At 55.4% G+C, this 17,992-nt stretch overlaps 2 protein-coding genes across 10 annotated transcripts in view; one reads left to right on the top strand and one right to left on the bottom strand.

Annotated features, from left to right (window-relative positions):
* NDEL1 (nudE neurodevelopment protein 1 like 1) overlaps positions 1–5,303 on the top strand; it is a 98,073-nt gene extending 92,770 nt beyond the window's left edge. For 3 of the 4 annotated variants that reach the window (XM_040453235.1, XM_040453236.1, XM_040453234.1), the window contains one exon: positions 4,755–5,303. In XM_040453235.1, coding sequence (XP_040309169.1) covers positions 4,755–5,118 — 364 coding nt within the window. In that variant the 3' untranslated portion in view covers positions 5,119–5,303. The remainder of the gene's footprint in view (positions 1–4,754) is intronic. The other variant, XM_040453232.1, reaches the window with a different exon arrangement.
* The window catches only part of MYH10 (myosin heavy chain 10), a 125,291-nt gene that overhangs the window by 31,206 nt on the left and 76,093 nt on the right, over positions 1–17,992 (bottom strand). For all 6 annotated transcript variants that reach the window (XM_040453226.1, XM_040453227.1, XM_040453228.1 and 3 more), the window contains 7 exons: positions 9,090–9,283; positions 8,876–8,997; positions 6,793–6,862; positions 6,545–6,705; positions 3,127–3,235; positions 2,873–3,004; positions 1,962–2,168 (listed from right to left, as the gene is read on the bottom strand). In XM_040453226.1, the coding sequence (XP_040309160.1) occupies positions 1,962–2,168; positions 2,873–3,004; positions 3,127–3,235; positions 6,545–6,705; positions 6,793–6,862; positions 8,876–8,997; positions 9,090–9,283 (995 nt within the window). The remainder of the gene's footprint in view (positions 1–1,961; positions 2,169–2,872; positions 3,005–3,126; positions 3,236–6,544; positions 6,706–6,792; positions 6,863–8,875; positions 8,998–9,089; positions 9,284–17,992) is intronic.

The following is a 17,992-nucleotide window of genomic DNA, read 5'->3' as shown; positions in this document are numbered from 1 at the left end:
TATTGACACCGTAATTGGGAAATTTATCTTAAAATCAAACCACAAACAGCTCCAGTTGTTTGGTTGAAAAAGGTACACATCAGAAGTCCCTCAAAGGCTCACAGGTCGGAAAGGAACAGAGGAGGGACCGACGAGGTTGAGTTTTCCCAGGGGCCATGTGGGGACCACAGGACCTCTGATATTCTGACTTCTGGATAGGATTTCCTCAGATGGAGGAAAATGGGGGAAAAAAAATACAAAAAACAGAAAATAAAACCTATTACCGTCAATACTTTTAGAATGTGTTTGAATGAACTTACACGTCACAAAATGAGATAATAAATTCAGAGAAGGCTGCCAAAACCCGAGAAGCCCCAAAGGCATCTAGAAGGGAAGGGGAGGATAGGAAGTCCAGAACAAGGAAAATACGGCACTAACTCTGCTCCCCCAGGACACATCTGTTTTTCTGCACACGCTGAAGAAACACAGGCATTTCACACGAGGGTGTTAACAGCTGGAGCGTACAAAACCAGGCCTGGGGACGCTGCGGGGGAGGGACTCTGGGCACCCTTCCCCCACACGAATACACGTTATTTCTCAAACGAGCACATGCTCTTAAAAACAAAGTCCCAACTACGGGTAACAGTACCACCAAGGAGAGCTCACTATTGTCGGCAGAAACTCTAGGTCTCTGTCTGGTCCCACATCAAATCACGCGTATAAACTCGTAAGTCGCAGAAACGTATTTTGACGTCGATCTTCCCGCACACATTCCTTAGTAATGCACTAGGGATCCCCGTGACAATAAACCTCTTTTTACCTGTAACTGCACGGAACTGCCGTGGCCTAACACTCCTGACTGGTACATAACCAGCTGGCTTGCATCGATTTACACTTAGAATAAAGTCCCAGAACTGGACTTGCTGAATGAGAGCGCACTTTTTACAGGTCTCGTGATCTTCTGCTAACCTATCAGGAGGCACCGGGAAGCCGAGTGCCTTGAAGGATGGAAAGTGTCCAGATGAGTTACTGCACGCGGTCTTTGCCAAGAAAATAACGTGAGATCTTCTGCGGTTTTGAGAATCGTCTGAATTGTCTGAGCTTTGCCAAGGTAAGCTATCAGGGGAGAGAAAATTCAAGAAGAGACCTGGACAAAAGTCTGGTGCTGGACCCACGAAGCAATGGTGGCTGAGACACAGACACCATGACACTCAAGAACATATTCGGGAGGCTGGGTGTGGGAGACAAGGAGAAAAAGAGAAGGGAGTGTCCTAGGCCGTGGGCAGAGTTAGCACTGTCTGAACCGTGTATTTGCACTACGCGGGAGGACAGCCTGTGTCTCCGTAACATGGTAACTCCTGGGAAGCACTAAGTGTTTTATTCTGATTCCTGGCCGCCTCCTGTGTTGGAGCTGAGCCCTTCTTATGAACCAAACTCCCGAACACAGGCCTATCTAGTGAACGGAGCGAGCAGTGCCATCACTAGTGACAACACAAAGGACAAACGGGGTTCCCTACAAAGTGTTCAGGCCCTGCGATGCTCCTACTCTGAATCACTCTGCACGCTGGAAGACGCTCGAAGACAGTCTGTTATGTGTGTGCTTTTAGTGCTGGACGTCTTAATTTTTTTAAGTTTATTTATTTTGAGAGAGAGAGAGAGGGAACGCGCTACGTGCGAGCGAGCAGGGGAGCAGCAGAGAGAGAATCCCAAGCAGGCTCCATACTGTCAGTGCAGAGCCCGATGGAGGGCTCGAACTCACAAACTGTGAGATCACAACCTGAGCTGAGACCAAGAGTCGGACACTTAACCGACTGAGCCACCGGGCGCTCCCATCGCCGGCCATCTTTGAAGGGCAGGACCTGGAACGTGGACTCCTGTCGCCCCTCAGGGGACACAACGCAAACCCACAGCTTCCATTTGTTTCTTCGGCAGGGCCGCTCGGAAAACCCAACCCGGTTCTGGACACAGACCGTCCTACGTACCTGAATGTGTGCTTGCATCTTCTTCTTTTCGTTCTGGAGGATTTGGTTTCTTTCTTCTTCTTCTTCAACCCTGGATTCCAGGTCGTGGAGGATCTCCTCCAGCTCCTGCTTCTTAGCGGCGAGCCTCGCCCTCATCTCTTCCGCTTCCGCAAAGAGCTCTGTCTCCGCCTGCAGCTGCTCCGCCAGGATGTTCTTCTCCTCCAGAAGCTGCAACCACAACCGAGCGTCAGTGCGGTCGCTGCCCCCCGCCTCCCCCCACCGCAGACGGTCACTCGGATTTCAGCGGCCGTGCTCATCACCGTAGAAATGGAGGCTTAGATATCTGTAACGTCGCTGGCAAAACTTTCCAATATTCTTTACGGCAAAGTGAGCTAGAGAACGTTTCCGCTGGTTTCTGTCGTCTCAGGTCATCCTGAACAACACTAAGTTCACCCGACTTTAGGAGCTCCTGTTCTTCCATTAAGGTAACTGACAGAGGCGGAGGGAAAATCTTATTCGAGTGTCTTCAGGGGGCCAGCTACGGCCGTCTGGGATCAAGGGATACCCCTGGCCTTCATCCTTAGTCTCTCAGGCCCTGAACCCGGTCGTCTACACACGCTTCCCGAGCCCCTGCCTGGTCTGTGAAGCATCCCCACCGGCGAAGGACACTGATGCAGGACTCGGGTGGCCCGGCGTGGTCTCGTCTTTACTTTCGGGGCCCTCGGGAGCCATCCCAGGCAGGGGACACGGTGGGAGTCCCACGGGCAGCAGGTGTCAGGAACACGTGCCTGGCGGCAAATGGGACACCTACGTGTCCAAGAAGGGCCGAGGCAAAACCGCGTGAGGGGAGGCGGACTGCGGTTTACGTGAACCCAACTGTGGCGGGTGCGGCCGCTGGCAGGTGGGTCCCCGTGAGCGGCACCCGGGCCCACCTGCTGGTGCTTGCGTTCCATCTCCTCCAGCTCGCCCTCCACCTTCGTCTGCTTCTCCTTCACCTTCAGCAGCTCCTCGTCCTTGGCCTGAAGCTCCTCCTCCTGGCGGGTCACTTGGAGGAGCGGCTTCACCTGTGACGGGATCAAATCGCACATCACCCTGTGCCCGGGCGGGGACCGCAGCCTCGTCCAGGCTTCCCCTCCCCCCGTGACCTTCCAGGCTCCCCCTCCCCCCACACCGCGAAGAAGCCCACCTTGGTGAAGACGCGCCACCACTGCCAGTGACGGAGCTTCAGGTAGGCGGCGCAGTTCCGCTGCAGGACCTTCAGGGCGCTCAGCTGCTGCTGCTTCTTGGCGAAGGCCCTGGACAACCGGGAGGACGGTTAGTGCGCAGAGAAAACGCGTCCTGATGGCGGCCCGGCCGCTTTCTTCGCAGACGCTGCCCCAAGCGTGCCTCGTCCTCCACCGTGTGCCCGTGTCCGCACGTTCCCGGGCACGAAGAAACCCCCTCCTCCCCGGGTTTCTCACGCTCCCCTGGCTGGTGCACCCGATCGCTAACTACTTCCTCTTCCAACCTGGCACGGACACGGCATCGTCCCCTTCCAGCCTCATCTTGCCCGCCCTTCCTCCGCCCTGCAGCATCCCGGAGCCGGAAGGACCCGCAGACGGTCGAGCTGATGCCTCTTGTTCACAGACAGACAGACGTTCATCGGCCAGGCCACGTCCCTCCAGGACACGCAGACACCTCTCGAGCCCCAGTCTCCTCGTTACCAAGTCTGGGCTTTCCCACTACCCTGTGCTGCCTTCAGTGGCCGATGATCCCAGACCCACTTACTGGTCATCCTTTGCAGTATGTTCAGTTTCTCCCTCGCCTTCAGGATCGGAGCCCCCTTTCTGAAGCCCCAACCCCCCCCCCCCCGGCCTAAACAAACCCCAACCCAGGTCACTGTGCTGCCCCTCCTCCTAGTAGGTGACTTATCTTTCTACTGACAATGACACTTTCAGGACCCACAGGCTCCCCAGGCCCTACCCTGCGCCCCCTGTGGCCCAGCACTCTGGCTCCGCCCCCATCACCTCCTGAACTGTCGAAGGGCTTCCTGGGCTCTGAGCCTCTCCCTCAGGCAGGTCTGTATGGCTTTGTCTGCTGCACGCCCCTACGGACCACCCACTACGGAAAACTAGGTCACCAGGGTGACCTCGTGGCCTCCTTCACCTTGTCGCAGCCCCAGGCTGGCTGCACCCCGTCCACAAACGCAGCCCCCTTCCCAACCAGGCTCGGCTCCTCGGAAGCAGAGAGCACGGCCCAGTTACTCCTGTGCTCCAGCATCCAACCCAGGGAGACACGTACTCAGGGCCCCTCAAAATATGTGCCGGGTGAACAAAAGAACCATCGGGCGCCCCTAGATCTGTGATCATTCCTCCGGCATCCTTTCCATAACTCTTTGTAAGACCGGCTACAGGGTTCTCCGGGGCAAGAGATGCACTTGAAGCGAACGGAAAAGACAGGAAGAAAAGTCTAGAATTATGCGTTCGCTCCAGCAACGACCAGTATCCACTGGATTCACGCAGGACGGCCTCAAGACTAGACGGTCGCGGTTCAGGAGCACGGACGGCTCCTCTTCCCCGTTCTGCTGCCCTGCGGGTCCCATTCCCTCGCAGGACCCCAGAACTTCCGTGTCGCCAACTCGCCACTTAAATGTCCTCCGGCTGTGGCTGTATACCTGCCCTGAGTGTCGCTCCTACCAAATCTTCTTCCTTCTTATTCCCACCAGCTGAGCCAGTTCGGCCAAGCCTTAATTTTAATAGTTTCTGCTACAAAAACAACAGTTTCAAATGCAGTTTTTAGCACCGTATAACAGCATCTGCCTTCCCATTCTTGCAGGCTCCTTCAAGGCTGCCGTAAAAATCCCTCAACCTCCTTACTGAGGACCGTCGCCCTGATGTCCCCGTGGCCTCTGAGAGAAGATGAGTCAAGAACACGCCGGCCGCTCTGTCTGAACGAGGCAGCTGGCTCCCCCCACCCACCCCACCCGCCACTGCCTTCAGCTGAACCTGTCTGCCGGGCGCACCGCGCTCTCTGCCGGGGGCTCCGGGACCCGCATCTGAAGTATGTCATCTGGTGTTCCGGTGTCAGGAGGCCGACGTGCCACAGCCCTGTTTCCTCCCTCTTTGTCCACCGGTGCCAGTGGCCTCTAGGGTGCTCCGGCTGCCAGCTTACGGGCTTCTGTCCACGTCTCTGTGTCTGACCTGTACTCACTGCTCTGCCTCTTTCCGAATTCTAGTGTGGCTCTTTCGAAGGCCTAATTTTGGAGCTGCAAATGACAGGCACAGTGCCTTATGTAGCGGTCACACGCTCGTGTTAGCTGTTAGTCTTTAAGAGGAGATCTCGGGTGCCTGGGTGGCTCAGCTGGTTAAGCGTCTGACTTCGGCCCAGGTCACGATCTCACGATTTGTGGGTTCCAGCCCCGTGTCGGGCTCTGTGCTGACAGCTCGGAGCCTGGAACTTGCTTCGGATTCTATGTCTCTCTCCCTCTCTCCCTCTCTCTGCCACTCCCCCACTTGTGCTCGGTCTCTTTCAAAAACTGAATAAACATTATAAAAAAAAAAAAAAGATCTTTGTTTCTGATTATGGATCTTGGTGATAATTTTGCAGGGTTCAGAGTTCAGGGAGGAAGCGGCACGTGCTTGCACAATTTATATAGTTAACGTCCCGCGTTCCTGACAGCTGTAGGTTTCTGGCAGCCATTAGGAAGGCACCCGCCTGTGTCCGCTCCTGTTCTGTGGCAGCTACGGTGACAGCGGTGTTTGCGGACCGGTGACACGCTGCAAGCAAGGACACGGAAAAACCAAGCCTTCTGTCCTTGCACACCGTTGCCTGGGTGTGAATCGTTGAGGACGTCACGCATTCTCGGGCTTTCCGAGCCGCCTCTTCTACTCGAGACTCTGTCACGTGTGGGCCAAGAAAGACCCACAGATCCCGCCTCCTCCTCACTGGGCTGAAATCCCTCAGGACAGCGTCGGGCGGCACGCTGCCCGTCGCTGCCCTCCTGCCAGGCCGACGGGGAGCGTCGGGCTGCGGACCGAAGCCTCCGGAGCAGGCCCACCCTCCCCTCCGGGGCCCCGGGCTCCTACGGGAGGAGGTGAAGGAAACACCATCACTGCGTCTGGCTCCACTCCAGTGCTAAGCAACCGGATTCGGATCCGGCAACCGGTCTGTCTCTGTCACCACCGCGGGCCGGGGACGGCCGTCTTCCACTCCAGGGTCTCCCACCACGGCGCTCCCGATTGCTCTCTGGCCCCAGCCTGTCCTGTTGTGCTAGCCGGGTGACCCTCAAGACCCAGGGTCTTCAGCTCACCCCTCAGCGTCCTTCCTGCTTCTCCTACCCTGCTTCCTTCACTTGCCAGGCTCCAGGCACGCCTTCTAGAACTGCTTCTGTGCTGCTCCTACTGGAAAGCTGTTCTCCCAGCCCCCCTGACCAGGGCCAGCACCTTCCCCATCCTGTGGATCTCAGAGCCTCGGAGAAACCCACGCTGAAGCAAGACCCCCAAGCCCTTTATCTTCTGTCTTGGCCCGTTTCCTCACGGCCAAGGTGCCCTTGCATCTACAGCACAGAACAGCGCTCGGCACCCGCCCATGCTCTGCGAGTGTCGGATTCGCGATTATCCACTTACTTTCTGGCCAGGTAACCTCTGCAAACGGCCTGGAAGAAGATGATGATGTCGGTAATTTTTAAATCTCTTTCTTCCTCTAAGTGCGCCAAAACGCCAGCTCTGAAAAATATCTTGCTCTGTCCGATTCTGTACAAGTTTGGATCCAATTCTAAAGCCCTGATCTGAAAGAGGGAAGAGTCCGTTTACAGCCTGTTACGGGACACACCGTATCGATAGTCTGCAAACCAGAGAGGTCGAGGGAAGCTTACCATTCGCTCACAAGCCTGTTTGCCGTCCATGAAACCCTTGGGAATAGCATTTGGAGTCAGGATCTCGTATCTGTAAGAAAAGCAGCCCAAAGATCTCCTGTTAACATCAATGGACATGTCTGCCTACGAACTGTGAGTTCCGGGGCGCCTGGGTGGCTCAGTCGGTTGAGCTTCCGCCTTCCGCTCAGGTCATGATCTTGCGGTTCGTGGGTTCAAGCCCCCGTGTCGAGCTCTGTGCTGACAGCTCAGAGCCTGAAGCCTGCTTCGGATTCTGTGTCTCCTTCTTTCTCTGCCCACCCATCCCACCCCACTCGCACTCTTTCTCTCTCTCACTCTTTCTCTCTCTCTCTCTCTCTCTCTCTCTCAAGATAAACAAATACTAAAAAAAAGAAAAGGAAACTTTGAGTTCCGTTTCTCTAAGAGGCAAGAATCGTGTCAAAGTAACAATAAAGAAACGACCAGGGGGTAATCTGAGATTTTCTGCACATCTACCTTCTGTTTCTTGAAACAGGAGGCAAACTGAACACGAGGTTAATCCTCCAAGGACAAACACTAGGTTGAAGCAGCTGTGCCAGAGAAAAGTAAAAGCATAGTGTTTGAAAAAGTCTTTTTTCATGCCCCCTGCCCCCCCAATGTGTTCTCAGGCCTAAAACACAAGACGACTCTGGCTCCCTGCGGGTGACTTGTAGGCATTTATTATGCAACAGAAAAGGTTGCAAGAGGAATACCCAGAGGGCTCTGCTTCGCGAGGACCAGGGTGACGTTCAACACAGCACTGGTCTGAGGGGGGACATACGTTCACTGGGCTGTACCTTCAAGATCTGTGCACTTTATGCAGATTATGTACCTCAATAAAAGTGAATTTTACCAAAAAGACGTTGCTTGTACCAAAGGACGAATCCTGGCTGTCTCCGTCAGCTTTGTATTCTGGATGCCAGTTATGGCGCTTTCTTCTATCAACAGGAAGTGAAGTTCTACCCAGTATTCATCAGACAGCTGGGGCCACAGAAAGGTCTCCCCCAAACCCATAAAGGCTAGAATCGTTTCTCAGCTGGATTCCATCTGCAATGGCAGCAGAAAGTGCCCTTCTTTGACCTGCAGACTTGTTGGTTATGGAACAGCCAAGGCTGCCGCAATCGAAACTCTGACTTCCGGCAGAAAAAGGAAAAAACCAATGACCTAAGCCCACAATTTAACTATTTCTCTCGTTTTCATTCGTTTCGACGGCATCCACTTCTGTTATCTCCTGCCTTTTGTTGCTTGTAATCTTTTTCTAATCTATCCTATTCCCTACCCTGTATTACCGATAAAAAGACTGTAAGTCTACACGTGCGTACCTGGTGGAAAAAATACACATACGTCTACACATAAACACACCTATGCAGATGTAGTCATCGAAAGAAGATGGAAATATCCCAAAATGTTTTCAAGAGTCACTCCTGGGTGATTTTTATTTACCTTTTTAGTTCTCTTGTATTTTCAAGTTTTCCTAAAAGGAACATACGTTACTCGTTTGTTTATTTTTTTATTCTATATATTTTTTTGAATGTTTATTTCTGAGAGAGAGACAGAGTGTGAGCAGGGGAGGGGCAGAGAGAGAGGGAGACACAGACTCCGAAGCAGGCTCCGGGGTCTGAGCTGTCAGCATGGAGCCCGACGCAGGGCTTGAACCCATGAACCATGAGATCGTGGCCTGAGTTAATGTCAGACGCTCAAGTCACTGAGCCACCGAGGCGCTCCTTACTCGTATATTTTAAACACCCAGTTAAAAAGGAATGATGTGTACGTCTCGGGCAGAGCTACGTGTACAAGTGCAAGGTCAATCCCCAGCCTCAGCTATTTCTCTCGCACGGCCAGGAACTAGCCTTCCGAGCACCCATGGCACCTGCCGGCACGTCAGCGCTACAGAGAAGGCACTCAACATTCTTGGGCAACAGTAAAGGTAACGATGGATTATCCCTTTCCTGTAGGAAAATAAAAGTGGAACTACACAAGAGACCGGGACACGTTTTTTGTGCTACCACTGTTCCAAAGCGCATCAAGATGCGCCGTGATACGTCCTGGGAAAAAGGGATTGCCGTACCTCTGTCTGAATTCCTGGAAAACTATCCGGTTGGGGAAGCCCTGGCGGCAGATCCGGATTCCCTCCAGGACTCCGTTGCAGCGAAGCTGGTCCAGCACCAGATGCGGATCCAGTTTTCCAGCCTAATCAAGCAAACGAGACGTTCACCCTTCCGTCTCCGCAACCTGACCCAGGGCTATCCTGAACCCCGGCCCACCTTCCGCTTAACACGCACCCGCTTCTCGTGGTTCGGGATGATGCAGCGGACAAAGTTGGGGTTGGTGTTTCGGAGCGTCGCCATCAGCTTGGTGAGGGACTCCTTGTAGAGCTGCCCCACGGTACGGAACATGCCCTTCTTGGTTTTGTAGGCAGAGCCAAAAGCGGTCTCCGTCATGCCAGTAACTTGATCCAGACCCACAATGCGGTCCACTGGTGAAGAGAAAAAAGAAGAGGAAAATGAGCCCGGCGACCTCTTTCGCGGGGCGAGAGAAGACACAGTGATAGTGCAGCAGCACAAGCTTTGTGGGGACAGATGAGGAGATGCCAGAGAGGTGAGGCAGTCAGCGTATTTGGACACCGCGCAAGCCGTGGAACTAACAGCCACACACTCCCATGGCAGGGAACTCAGTGCTCGGACAGCCCCGTACCACATCCCAGCAGATGCCTCCCGCTGCGCTGGCGTCAGGAATGCGCGGTCTGTGGGACATCTTGCCTGTCACACCCGCCATCGCTTGGGAAATGCGAGATCGCTGCTGGCATTATTGATACACAAGCTGATGCTGTGACGTGTCTACTGGGAAGCGGCTTATGAAGATGTACCCGGGCTCAGAGCACGTCGGTGACGGTGGCGCCCAGGGTCGGGGACCAGAGTCCCGCTTCTCAGTCAAAATCACTGAAGTGGTTGGCTGGGTTACGTCAACCCGGGGGGGGGTCAGGAGAGAGCGAGCTCCAGCTCTGTCCTCCAGGCACGAGCGTGCTTTTGAAAAGGGAGGAGAAGGCTGGGCGGGAAGCAGCCGGATAAGAAGCAGAGCCTCAGCTGAGGGCAGCGATGGTGAAACTTCCAGAAGGTTTGCTCTGGCGGCTGCAGCCGACAGGTCCCGGCACCCACGCGGACCTGACCCTTCCAAGCCCAGCGTGGCTGCTAGAACTTCCGGCACATGAAGTGCTCTCGTTTAAAGCGACTGTTAAGTAAGTCAGACGTGTTTCTGGAATGTCTTAAGAGCCTGGACAACACCCACCGAGCCCCCCCGGCATGCCCTTTCATTCCTGACGGCCCCTCCACTCCTGCTGGTTGCTCCCCAGACCTGGTGCTCAGGGAGGGGGCTTTGTGAGCAAGACCCCACTCGAGGCCCCGCGTCCAGTGCGGCTTTTACGGCCAGGACACCGTGACCCGGGAGGTAAGGTTCCTACCACGCAGGCCTTCAACCGCAGCTGGTGAAGGCCGGACAAAACCCGATTCACCTGCAGCCCACGTGCGCACTGCCCTACGATGTCTTCGAAGCAGAGCCACCACACTCGGAGGCTGGGGTCAAAGCCACGCCCGCCCGTGCCCCAAAGTCTGTCCACCGCCCCCTCTCTTTCCTGTGCCTCCAAGCTGTCCCTCCTCACTTGTTCCAGCGGAACACGGTGCCCAGCCCCAGCCCGGCACGCGCCACGGAACCGTGAACTTCCTCTGACCCCGTCGTGTCCACCCACCTGTCTCCTCAGAGCCACGCTTCTTTCTAGAGTAGTTCACGCCGGCCACCCTCACGTCGTGCTGTCCACCGACCGCCCGCTCCCTGGGCAGCGGGCTGGCTTCCGGCCCACCCGCCTCCCCCTGCCCGACGCTGCTCAGGCAACGACGGGCCAACCGCAGCAGCGTCTACCCGCCCTTGACCTCAGTCCATCTGCCGGGGGCCATCACGGCGGCCTCTGACGGCCCTCTGCACCCCGGCTTCTCTGCACACCGCCTCCTCCGGGCCTCCACCTACCTCTACGGCTACTCCGGTCCCGCTGACTTCTTTTCTCGTCCCGAGTGCCACGGCGCCACTGGGGCCCACACTCCGCTCACCTCGGACGCCCTTTCAGAGCAAGGCGGTCTACGAACGGAGGCACGCGCTGCTCCACCTGCTTTTCTCAAGGCACGCTCTCGTCCCGGGCGACCCCCCTTGCGACTTGAGCTAGCTTTGCCTGACTACCCGGCACCAGTCACCAAACGTGTGCCACTCCTCTCCACTCCACAGTCACGGAGGTGCCTCTGCCTGCCACACGCTCTTGTTAACGCCGCATCCCTCATACCTAGCAGAAGTCTGGCCTGTCGCAGGCTTGACGCATAGGTTAACGACTAGATGAAGCAAAGGTGAAGTACGTTTACAGTTACCACCAGGGAGAAAAGCATTGAAAAGAAAGAGCAAGGTGCTATAAGGGAGGCGGGTGGTTAGAGATCTCTCAGAAGCAATTCTATTTCGTGCCCGGAGGGTAAGAATGAGCCAGTGGAGAGCAGACGGTTCCAGGCGGTGGGAACAGCATGTGTGAGGGCCCAGGGGCAGCAGGTGCGAAAGAAGCTCGTCAAGGAAGCATCACGGGCAGAGAGACTTGGGGCGCCCCCCGCCGGTGGCCGCACACAGAAGGGGCTGGGGAGGGGTCACCAGAGGTGACGCGGTGCCCGTCCAGGTCCCGAGCGGGATGATGGCAGCTGAACCAGCGATTACAGAGGGGAGGGAGCGAGAAGGGAGACTCAAGACGTTCCGGTGGCAGAACTGACTTGCTCTAACCATCAAGCCGATGCGGAAAGTACAGCAGAGAGACCGGAAGAACAAGTCCTGGGACTTTGGCTTGAGCAGCCAAGGGGCTGACAGTGCCCCTGGAGGATGGGGAGAAGAGGTTTTTGTGAGTGGGGGCACAGGCTCCGAACCCCGTAACCCTGGGGCACCCGAGACGAGATGCCAGCGGACACCCGGCCATGGCGGTCTGCGCTAGACAGAGGGACACAGCAGCGGTTACGGGACCGGACGGGCCACCCCAGGGCGAATGCCCAGGACGAGGGCCTGGGGCCAAGATGGGGAGAGAGGAAGAACCAGACAGGAAGATGAGAAGAAGCCAGAAGTGGGAGGGATCAAAATCCCACAGTGGAGCAGGTTCTTGGCCACGCCCTCCATCTACCCCCATCCCTCCTCCTGTGCCTCCCGTGCAGAAGGGACCGCCAGCCACCGAGGCCAGAGACCGTGAGTCACCTCGACTGTCCTCACACCAGCCACTCACCAAAACCGGTCAAGCCAAATGTGGACATGTCTTCCACGTGTCCCCCCACTCCGTGGCTCAGTTTGGGCACCCGCGGCTCACCTGGATTCTGCAGTAACCTCCTGCCGGTTGTGGCCTCCCTCTGCCACCCACCCCCCACCCCCAGTGTTCCTCCTGCACTGGCCTGTGGTCCCAGGGTGGGGGTTAATGGGTGTTTCTGAAAGACCCTACTCAACAAGTTCCTTGTTCCTATACTTCAGACTGTTCCATTTCTCCTGCAGCTTGTAGTCCGTGGTCCAGATCCCTCAGCCCAGGAGTATAGCCGGTGACGCAGAACTCTGGCCCAAGTCGGAAACTCCTGCCACTCGCGAGCTGTGTGGCCCGGACGGAGTCCACTCCCCTGACTGCTGCAAGTCTCGGCTGCCTCCCCTGTAGATGTGACCGACCTCAGAGAAGCAGGAGGTGCCTGGAGAACATTCCAGCGCTCAATGAAGGGGCCCCTGGCCCTCCCCCCCGCTGAGGCTCCAACTACAGAACAGGCGCACCTCGTCGGAGACACGAGGCCCTCGGGTCCCTGCCCTTTCCTGTCTGCCCGGAAAACCGGCCCTCTTCCAGCCATCCTGGCAAACACCTCTTGGCGTTTAAAATCCTCACTCCTGGGGCGTCGGGGTGGCTCATTCGGTTAAGCGTCCGACTTGGGCTCAGGTCATGATCTTGTGAGTTCAAGCCTCACAAGCCTCGTATAGGGCGCTGTGCTGTCAGCTCGGAACCTGGGGCCTGCTTCAGATCCCCTGTTCCCCTCTCTCGGTCCCACCTGCTCGTACTCTGGCTCTCTCTCAGAAACAAATAAAACGTTAAAAAAAGTAAGTCCTCACTTCTTCACCTAACTCCCTCTTCTTAGGTCCCGGTGTCCATCCTGCCTCCACACTCGGTGGGCCAACCCCTCCTATAGGCTTCAGATCGTCTAGGCCAGATCCTGGGACAATGTTACCTCTATTCTGGGTCTCTTCCCAGGGTGCAGAGCGCCCCTGGGCACATCTCCCCAGCATCTGGCACACGTGCAGGACCCTCAGAGCCACTGCCTGGTGTCTCTGGACCCGGTGACCACCAGCTCAGACGATTTCCTCTGCTCCCCCCCCACTCCGACCCGTGATGGCCTGAAAACGGTGCCTGGCAACTGTGTAATAAACTATGTAGCAAACACCCCCTCAGTGATACAGTTACCCGCAAGGACGGGTCACGCCCACAACGAAAGAGGTGGCGAGCCAAGTGTGAGCAATACTTTGCGGGGATTCGGCCGCACCGGTCCCGCCAATTCTTTGACCTGTAAAGGCAGCTGTTCAACACGATGTCATGCTGGTGTCTAAGCACGCAGTCCTGAGTGGGGGCTGCTTTTTAAACTAAAAACAAACAACATCATTTTCATGAACCTGAGTTTTCAAATCTGGTATTAGTAAAGGTAACCCAAAGCTAAACGTTCAGAATTTTTAAAATGTTGATGCTTTGGACTTTTCGGTTTGTCTGTCTTTTAATTCAAAAACTTAAACTGAGAGTCAGGTTTTAACTGAGCAAAATGATCTCGAGGGGACAAGAGACACTTGGGGAACTTCATTCAATGATCCGGGCCACACTAGTAACACAGGGTTTCACTCCCAAATCAAGGCCTAGAAAGACCTCTATTTAAAAAGACTATGTTCTCGCTGAAAACAGTAAAGGCAGGCACCAGAGAAAGGCAGAAAAAGCACACACGAGCTTCTCAGCAGCTTGAAACGAGGCCCGTTATGGCCGCTGATCCCCGCCACTGGCCTCGGTCCGCGGTGTCGGGAGAGCGTGGGGCCGCTCGCTGGTGGGCGTCTCACAGTATCTGGTCGTCCACGAGCCTGAAAGGACCTCGAACTATTTTACCCTAATGTTCAGTTTGTTCGTCCATACAAACGTGTGTGGCCGGTGAGAAGTCAGGGGGGCCCCGCAGCCCCACTGTCCGTGAGGGCACACTTAGAATCTGAGAGCACAAAAACGCAATTTGTAATCATCGATCTCTTAACACTGCCAGCGACAGTTTTTTGAAAAGTAAGGACTGCATACCTGACCCGCTCTTCCAGGGGATGGTCTCAGGACACAAGAGGTCTATGAGATTCTCACATCCCTCGCATCTGCGCGGGCCAAACCACTACTGCTACTAAATTTAACTTCCGTATTTGAGTCGGTTCTTTGGAAATGCACTTGCAGGAACCAAAACAGGGGGGAGGAACTTGTTTTAACGTTCACATCGGTAGCCAGACGATGAAATGAGAACTGTATCCGGTGTACCTGCAAAAGGTGTCTGAGACCCAGCCCGTACCAGGCATGTGGCACGTTCCCAACACTCGTTTGAACAAATCAAGACAATCCTACTCTAACGCGCACTAAAACGCTGCCGACAGTTAAGAGCAGACTCGGAAACAAATATCCAACAGCCGTGAATTCCCAGAAACAATCTTCAACATCGAAAGGTGTCTCTGCGTATCTCCATTACGTGGTAACAACACATTAGTGCTGGTTCCGCTACTGGGTGGTGGAACCAATCTGTTCATTGTTCTAGAGTGTCTGGAAATTTTTAGAAAAATCCCAGAAGTCCACAGGTGGACAGGGAGCATGCGATCCTTGGGTCTTCCTCCTCCAGGGGACTGCGGCTCACTGCCCCGGCAGGGCCTGGAGTGGTCTGGGCAGATGGGGACCCCCTCCTGTCTACAGCCTCTCCCGCACACCTGCTCCCCTCTCACCTTGAAGGGCTTGCTGGGCACACAGTCCGCCTGCCCTCGGCTGGGCCCTGGTGCACGGTGAAGAAAGGGGACGTGCGTTAGGTAACTGCCGAGGACCTAGACATATACTGATTTTCCAGGTTTCGTAATTACAGCGGCAGCAACATGGGTGCGGCCAGATGCAGGCTCACAGACCCTCACACGTGACACTCGCGATAACCCTGGGAGAGCCAAGGGTCACCATCCCCAAGTGACCTTGGGGAGTCCAGATACAGTGCAGGGAGGCAGCTTCTCCTAGAGCTCCCAGCTCTTGTGAGGACTCAAGACAAGGGGCGCCCTCAGGTCATGATCTCATGGTTGGTGGGTTTGAGCCCCGCATTGGGCTCTGTGCTGACAGTCTGGAGCCTGCTAGGAATTCTCTTTCCCTCTCTCCCTGCCCCTCCCCTGCTTGCACTTTCTCTTTCTCTCCAAATAAGTAAACTTAAAAAAAAAAAAAAAAGACTCAAGTAAAAGCAAAACAAAACAGGACAAGACTATTCTGCACAACGAAACACCTCCCTCCACGATTTAACTCCGCACACGCACTGCGTCAGCCCCAACCCACAGGTCCTAAAACAGCACTAAACACAGAGATTAGGACTGGTGGATAAAAGTTACGAGGAGGTTAAACAACTACCATCTACCAGTCACGATGCTCGCGTCTACACGGAACTTCCTGGACCAAAGCAAAACCCACTCAGCGTTTCTGAAGCCAGAACATCGTCCTCTCGGTCGGAGGCCTGGTTCCCCCTCAGTTACGACAAGGAAAGAAGGAAGATTTCGGTGGCTCTGAGAAGACGGAGGGATACCCCCACGGGCCTGTGACGGACCCAAAGCCCTCCGCAGTGCTGGCCAGCCTCCCCTGGGTGAATCTGTCCAAGCCATAGAAGCGAGGCTTCTATGAAGACAGGACGGGGGGGGAGGGGGGCGTAGAGGGAAGGTCCTCTAGCAACAGTTAGAACTTGCTCCTTGCACTTCTCACGCTTTCTCTGGTGGAGCCCAGCCTTCCAGAGCTGTCAGTGGCCACCTGGCGCTCACGGTGGTCAAGACACGGAAGGCACAGAGCCGGGGTCACAGCCGGGGGGAGGAGCATGCACCGCCCTTTGGCAGACGCACAGCCCGCCGTCCGCCCCCTGGGAGTCCAGACACGCTGCCTAGAACTTGAGGTTACAGTCCCCCATAGCTGGCTCGTTGCTGGTGTATCTCACAAGGTCTAGACTGTCAAAGCAGATTTGGAAGAAAACTGTCCTCTGGATTACAGCAGAAACTCGTATGACCGCTCTATTCAGCCTCTGGGAACTCTGCTCCTCCTCTGATGCTTCTGGAAGCCCGTCTCTACCCCAGCCTCTCCCCTTTAACCCCAGAACCTGCATGGATTCTCCGTGCTGCTTCCCTAACACTCTGGGGCCCTTGGATGCGCACGTCCTCCCTAGCTATGTGTTCTCTTGCCATGAGGGTACGCGCTGCGCGTTAGCACGCCAGAGACACCTGGAAGCCTAGAAAATGCTGCATCCGTTCTTCTGAGAAGTCACTGGAAACACTAAAGCCCCACGTTTTCACTCAAAACCTCCTTGGGGTTGGAACCCGTAACACTTATCGGGGAGAAGGACATTTTGCTGCAGAAACAACACGCACAGCTGCCGAGACCAGAGTTAGCCACGGTGCACGGACGGAAGGCCCTGTAAAGACAGGGAGAGATGGAGAACCCTGACCGTTGGTTCTGCCGACTAACCCAACTACGGGGAGGTGAACGAGCTCGCTCCCTGCCAGTGTGAGGTCACCTAGGGGTGGCTCTGTACGGGGCGCTGCTGGCACGGAAACGCACCTGGTCTGCACACCGTGAAGATCAGGGTCCTACAAGAAGATCACCTGTGCTGCCGGCGAGGGAAGACCCGCCCCGTCCCCTTTCAGTCGCTCTCCCTACAACTTACTGACCGTGTGCGGACCAGCACGGTCCCTGCTCTCAAAGAGCTCAGTCTGGAACTCTCTAAAGCGATCAAGAATCCAGAAGAGTTGGGGGGGAGGAATTTCAAGAGGGCCCTCGATGCTGGGGCAAAGTCCAAAAGATCAAGCACTAACCTTTCAGCCCGTTAGCTCAAAACTACCTCCCACTTCTGCCTCCCTCGCCCCATGTCTTGGACTCGGGCAGGACTCCCCGAGGCCAAAGGGGACTGCATCAGACAGTGTCTTCCTCTGGACTCTCCTGTGGAGGGTGCATTCTGGCTCGGGTACAGCCTGGCCCCCACCCCAGCACCCAGCGCTCCCCACACACTTCCTTCACCGGATGCGACCCAGAGCTGATGGTGCGGATCGTGACCTGGGAAAAGATGGGCATGCTCCTTGAACTGAGTTTCAAAAAACTTTGGACATGCAGGTCTCAGCATTAACACGCTTCAAGAATCACTAAGGGAAACCGTGCGAGATGAATCTATCTTGGGATTTCACTACTTGACAATTTCACTGCGTGATCACCAGGCTGGGGATACTCTTTCCGGGCAGGGCTTTTGGAGGGCCTCCAGCCGTGGCTAGGCTGTATTTGAAACCAGGGCCAAGGGTTCAGACCACAAGGCTCAGCTGTCTGGAGCTCAATTTTGGGTTCCAGGTGCAAATTCGACCAAACACCTCACTCCATCCTGGTCTCAGTTGCGCCGTCGGGCCTTGTGGATGGTTCCACGGTCTCTAGTTCCAACAGAAAAGCCAGGCAACTATACATGTACATAAATTCCAAACAGAAGGTATAATGATGAGACCAGCACGTGGGAGGAAGGTGTAATTATCTGTTCTCCGGAAGTTCGTGGCTTAGGAAGAGAAACAATCCCTTTCTGGAATCCCAGGTGCAGAGGTGGCTCAGAGACCGGGGAGACACTACTGGTTCCCAGCATTCCCTTGCAGGACTGTGTATCAAAACGGCACTACTGGAAAAGGTAGGGACGTACCTTTTACTGTGCAGGGCTGGAAGTGCTATGCGTAAAGTCAGAAGCAATGTGTATGCGGTAGCAATTGTATCGTTTATGCACTCAAACAGCTGCCTCGAAGTATAATAAAAATGAGCATGAAATGAAAGGTTCATGCAGGTCTATGAGCAAAACAGAAACAGAAACCCCAGAAACCAGCCCCACGCCCACGTCTACCCTGCCCG

This window comes from Herpailurus yagouaroundi, unplaced genomic scaffold (genome assembly GCF_014898765.1).
Source record: "Herpailurus yagouaroundi ecotype Mexico unplaced genomic scaffold, PumYag 208, whole genome shotgun sequence".
Classification (NCBI taxonomy): domain Eukaryota; kingdom Metazoa; phylum Chordata; class Mammalia; order Carnivora; family Felidae; genus Herpailurus; species Herpailurus yagouaroundi.
This window is presented reverse-complemented; position numbering and strand designations above follow the sequence as displayed.